A 6,704-nucleotide genomic window follows, 5' to 3' on the forward strand; every position below is an offset into this window, starting at 1 on the left:
AGAGAGAGAGAGAGAGAGAGAGAGAGAGAGAGAGAGAGAGAGAGAGAACGAGAGAACGAGAGAGAGTAAAGAGAGTCCAAAGGAACCAAGATGAAGAGGGAGGTCGTCGTTTATTATTCCGAGTCGAATTGTTCCAACTACCACTGTAAATTACCAAAACGATATCGGATATAATTTACTTTCACTATTATTTCGAACCACTTGCTAATGTTTAACGTAAATATCAAAAAAATGAAAAACGCTGCACTAATTTGACGTTAAATACGAACTGGGCGCTTGGCAGAGAATGAACCGGCTCTTTAGACCTCTTAGATACAGTTAACCACAAAAGTATATCCGACCATCACGCGCACAGACCATACCTTACACGTTTAATCAATTTTAGGGTTCGAATAACTTTCGTAATTTAACATTTGTAATTTACTTTAATGCAGACAAATAATTGTACGTATTTTATTTAAGTATTTTTATAAATATAGGAGAAAGAATATCGGTATTCGTTTGCATAATATAATTAATTTGTACATATTGGCATACGACATATTTATTATGTACTTATTATTATACATGTATTGTAAATAGATAATAGGTAAAATTTCTTTTATATAGTTACGATAATGAGTAATATCGGTAATGACAATACAAATATTCTATGTAAAACTTTAAAATTAAATATATATACATATATAATATATATAATTTATATAATTTCATAATATATTAATAATATATTATATAATTTCATTTTAAGGATTACTAGAGAATTTTTATTTTGTTATTACCAATATTATGGTAGTTATATAAAAGATAGTACTTTGTAACAGAATATTAATGAATAATTATTTTTATAAAATACTTACTTTTGAAGGTTAAAATAAAATACAAGAAACCCAGTAATTATGCTTGCATTAAGGAATACTTCCCCCATATATATTGTTATTATCGTAAATACATTATGTTTAATATATACGCACACCATATATATAATTTGTCTATATTATATTATATCATTGAAAACCTTGTTGGTTCCAATTTTTTTAAATGCAAGATTAAATATTAAAATTCGTACTTAACAACAAGAATTTTCCGATTGTTAAAAAAACTATTTTCTTTACTTCAATATTTTAAATAATTGCAAGTTTGTATTAAAGGGAATGAAATTTGATAATTTCGTATTAAGCATTCTTTTAACACGTAAACCATTCGTACAGGGTGTCGGATACTTTTATGTATAACTGTATATGCATACTTTCATACTGTTCATACGTTACATTTGTAATACGTTCATATTCGAAATAGTAATTCCGGGTTCTGGAATAATATACGATCCCGCTTTCCCCTCGAAATTAATTGGCAAACTGTACGCATTAATATCTCAACGTTTTGCAACTGTTTACTGTGTTCTCAAAGAGTAACTTGTTTTAATACCTGATTAATGAGATGCATTCATGCCTTTCTAACGATTCAAAAAAAAATTTCTAAAGAAAATTGAGTGGTTTGCGTCTTGAGACTGAAGATGTTGTAGTGTGTAAGGTAAAGGGTGTATCTCATTGGTTGGTAAAATGAAAATACTTAGTTATTTGTAAAGTCTCTGAGTCTTGTTTTACAATGAAACAATTAAAAACGATTATCAGTGCAACATTAAAGGCACTTTTCTTTAGACGAAAAGAAGTTGGTTTACTGTACATAGCCTAAATGCTTGATAAGAAACTCTAGAAAATTGATCACTGATAGAGATGATAAAAGATGCAAATGAGATAAATTAATGCATGACAAGGTTTTTAATATTCTTCAATTTTTTATTTCTTCTGTCTTCCGAGAAGAAAAACTTTCTTCTTTTTTTAAATTTCTATGTTTATAGATTGTGTGATATTTCACTTAATAAAATTAAAAGTGAATTGATAAGAAAAAAATAAAAAAATAATGATAAATGAATAATGAAAAAGATCTTCTTTAGAATGTATCATTGTAGGATTAAATCTAATTGACTAAAGTATAATGTTATGTTAATAAATAGCCAACTACCAATGTTATGTTGACATATTTTAAAACTACTAATATATTTAAAAAACATGTTTATACTATTTATATAAAGTATGCTTCACGTGAATTATTTTTTAAGATGTCTATATATAATAATAAGGTTATACATTTTAAAAAATTCCAAGGGACGATAAAAAGACACTAACTGAAAATAAATTACTGGCTGAAAATAATGTAATATTAAATGTTGATTCCATTCGAGATGTTCTTCAGAATTTTTATATATGTCGTTATTAGTAATATTTTTCATTATTGAACTCGTATGAAAGAAAACGTTAATCACCATTATCATGCCAATATCATTTTGCGATATTATTATTTAAGTATTATTTGAGCCGTTGAATACTATTGGTAAATCATTAACGAAAAGATTTCATTCGTAGAGAGTATACTTGCTCTTCACGTTCTTCACAAATATAGCGAATTCTTAACGTAGGTAGTTATACAATGGACAAATTATTTACTCTTTACAATAGACTTTCACAAAGTTCACAATGAGACACACGATTATAAACAGGAATACTACTTACTCGAAAGGATAATTGAAAACACATGTGCACATTTATCATTTTTCATCAAATAAAATTCACAAAAAAAAGAATCACTAATAGTGACTATATTCTGGTCATACCTGGTATCGTATTCGTCAAATACTAACGAGGTTTTTCAAATAATTAAAACTTCTTTTTATAGGCTCTTACATATGAAAAGTTTACTAGAGAATTTTTATTTTGTTCTTTACATATGAAAGGTAATGTTGAAACGTTTTTAAAACAGTGACTGCCAAATAGAATGTCTTATAATATATAATTACAAAATAAAAGTTACCCTTTTTGAATTTATACAATTATTAAAATTATATATATATATCATATATATGCAGATATATATGCATATATTATGCATAATTATATATATATATATATAAGATATATATATATATATATATATTAATTATGCATAATATATCTATATATATCTATATATATATATATATATATATATACGCCACACCTTACACTTTATTCATGAAATATTAATGAAGTTCTTCAAATAATTTCAAAAGTTTACATATGGTAACGTTACAATATTAATTCAAAGTAGTAATTATCAAATAGAATTTCTTATAAAACTTAACTAGTAATACAATTTGTCCTTTTGAATTTATACAATCTTTGAAATTAACTATATTCTACAAAACTGATACTTTATTCATCAAATATAATAGGAATAAGAATATACACGGCTGCAATAATATATAAAATATATAAAAATATATAAAATAATGTACTTTATTATTGATATTCTATATATTACAATGATTAAAACTCACTATATTTTGCACACCTGATATTTTCATCAAATATTAACGATACTTCTTTAAATAATCACAAGACCCTGCTTTATAGAATGTAACGTTACAACGTTTTCAAAACAGTGATTATCAAGTACAATTTCTTAAAAAACATAACTAGTAATACAAGTAGTCTATTTAAAGGTATACAATCATTGAAACTGAATATATATTACACACCTGGTATTGTATTCGCCAAATATTAACCATACTATTTAAATAATTACAAAAACTTGACATAAGGTAACGTTACAATATTTATGCAAAGTAGTAATTATCAAATAGAATTTCTTATAAAACAACTAGTAATACAACTAATCGATTTGAATTTATACGATCTTTGAAATTTCAATATATTCTATAAACCTAATACTTTATTCATCAAATATCAACGACATTCATTAAATAATTTCAAAAACTCTGCACATCAGAGGAAACATTGCAATATTTTAAATCAGTGATTATCAAGTTCAATTTCTTTTAAAACATATCTATTAATACAAGTAGTCTATTTAAAGGTATACAATCTTTGAAATTGATTATATACTACACACCTGGTATCGTATACAGAAAATATTAACCATATTCTTTAAATAATTACAAAAATTGTACACATAAAAGTGTACTAATATACATATAATCTAATAGAATAAAACACTATGTTGCCATACGATGACTCTTTTCTCCTAATTAAGAGATTCTCTAGTAAACAGTTCTCCAACAGATCAAAAGTTTTCCTTCCCTTGGAGTAACCATAATTTTAAAAAGAACTAAACGCACGCCTTCTTGCAAGCGTCCCTAAATAGTCCAAGAAACTGGCTAACTTCTGTTTAATCAGCCGAAGAAAGCCAGGGTGCCAGGTTCTCCTCCATCGAGACCCTTTCGACTATCGATACAATCGGTTCTTACCTCGCACGATCCCAGATCGCCGACTCCTCCCTTCGTCGTTTGATCGTGTTCACATTCTGATAGGCATCCCCGTGGCCGGTTCCTCGCCGTACGAAAAACGAGTAGGTGAAGTAGGAGGAAATAGAGTAGTAGTAGGAGGATTCCACCTCCACGACGACCGGCAAATCCTGCAGGACGGCTCGACGGACACCTGTAACCACGCAGACTCCCTGCCGAACGGGACGGTGCGAAGGAACTTCCCCAATAGCGAAACCGTATCGTTCGCAGATCATTCAAGGTAGGGTGCGTTGACGCGTTCCGGTTACGATTGATCAAAGATTAATCGCAATAGTGACAGTGATCTACGTATCGTTCACGTGCGTTTCCGATTCCGATGTATCGTCTCGATTCTGTGAAATTTCATTCCACCGGATGGGCGCACGCCACGCTTTCGTCCGGGAAGGTTTGAAAAAGTTTGAACTTCAACGTTCGTCGTTCGGCTGGAACTAATCGGATGCAACGATTTCACCAGTGATTTCTAGCCAGCTGCTTCATCGGCGCGGTGACGATTAAAAAAGTAAAGCGTACACGTGGAGGATATCTCGTCGGGAAATTTACGCGTAGATACATCGGCGATGTTGATACTCGCGGTGTAGGCTGGTTTGGAATTTGGCTCGCCTCGTGTTTTTAACGACGAAACGGTCGATTCGTATGTTGGGAGTCGAAGATTCGGGTTGATCGTTGAGAAGGTTGGTTAGTGTGGTTACTCTTTTCTTGGATTTGGTAAAAATGAAGTCGTCGAGGGTACGACGATCGCCCGTGAAACGATCCGCCTATCGTCGAGAGAAACACAGTGGTCCCTGAAAGAACGCGGTTGATCGGCGAAATCGACTGGAACAATCGTTGAAACGGAAGACCTTATGCGTAAACGCGGGAGGGAATCACGATTTTCTAGAATGTAAAGTGAGCAAAAATGGTGGTAACGAAGAGAAGCGGTGCCAAAGCTGGGTTCCTGTTGTTCCTGTTGCTGGTCCAAGGTGGCAAATGCATCAAGTGGCTGTGAGTATTGTAACAATACTATTTCACCAGCAATGCGAACGGATTACAGCCATTGCCTTTGGAATTATTATATATTGAACAAAAGGTTCGAAAGACTTTTAATTTATTTTAGAATTACAAATTAATTAGAACATGAATATTTCCTAATTCGATCTATTTTACTTGTGATTGATTCATTGAAGATAGTTTTTATTAGTTCCATTGTGTTTTGCCAAATAAAGAATCGTGTGTGAGAATTACACTTAAGACTAATATTTTGAGAACTTCAAACATCTTTTTGAGCAAAACAATTGTTACTTTCAAGTACTTTAGGTCAAAGAATGTATAAATTACTGGAAGAGATCGAAAGTTCAGGTTTAATCAATTTTAGAATTACAAATTAATTAGAACATGAATATTTCCTAATTCGATCGATTTTACTTGTGATTAATTCATTGAAGATAGTTTTTATTAGTTCCATTGTGTTTTGCCAGATGAAGAATCGTGTGTGAGAATTACACTTTGAACTCATATTTTTGATAGATTCAAACATCATTTTAAGCAAAAACAATTGTTATTGTTGGACTGCGATAGTTTATAAATTTATAACAACAAGAAATATGGAAAAGCGTATAAGAATATATATGAATGCAATAATATATAAAATATCAACAATAAAGTATATTATTGTTTATATTCTATATATTACAATAATTAAAACTGACTATAGTTTACACATCTGATATTTTCATCAAATATTAACGATACTTCTTTAAATAATCACAAGACCCTGCTTTATAGAATGTAACGTTACAACGTTTTCAAAACAGTGATTATCAAGTACAATTTCTTAAAAAAACATAACTAGTAATACAAGTAGTCTATTTAAAGGTATACAATCATTGAAACTGAATATATATTACACACCTGGTATTGTATTCGCCAAATATTAACCATACTCTTTCAATAATTACAAAAACTTTACATAAGGTAACGTTACAATATTTATTCAAGGTAGTAATAATCAAATAGAATTTCTTATAAAACTTAACTAGTAATACAATTTGTCCTTTTGAATTTATACAATCTTTGAAATTGACTATATTCTACAAACCTGATACTTTATTCATCAAATATATTATAATAAGAATAAGAATATACACGAATCCAATAATATATAAAATATCAACAATAAAGTATATTATTGTTTATATTCTATGTATTACAATAATTAAAACTGACTATAGTTTACACACCTGATATTTTCATCAAATATTAACGATACTTCTTTAAATAATCGCAAGACCCTCCTTTATAGAAGGTAACGTTACAATGTTTTCAAACCAGAGATTATCAAGTAGAATTTCTCATAAAATATAAG

The 6,704-nt window shown here is 29.5% G+C and overlaps 1 protein-coding gene across 1 annotated transcript in view; it reads left to right on the top strand.

Moving 5' to 3' along the window:
- Nucleotides 1-4,862: 4,862 nt before the first annotated feature.
- The window catches only part of LOC128894075 (protein Wnt-11b-1-like), a 45,105-nt gene continuing 43,263 nt past the window's right edge, over nt 4,863-6,704 (top strand). The window contains exon 1 of the mRNA XM_054155538.1: nt 4,863-5,344. Coding sequence (XP_054011513.1) covers nt 5,259-5,344 — 86 coding nt within the window. The 5' untranslated portion in view covers nt 4,863-5,258. The remainder of the gene's footprint in view (nt 5,345-6,704) is intronic.

The sequence above is a fragment of the Hylaeus anthracinus genome, unplaced genomic scaffold (assembly GCF_026225885.1).
Source record: "Hylaeus anthracinus isolate JK02 unplaced genomic scaffold, UHH_iyHylAnth1.0_haploid 3, whole genome shotgun sequence".
Classification (NCBI taxonomy): Eukaryota; Metazoa; Arthropoda; class Insecta; order Hymenoptera; family Colletidae; genus Hylaeus; species Hylaeus anthracinus.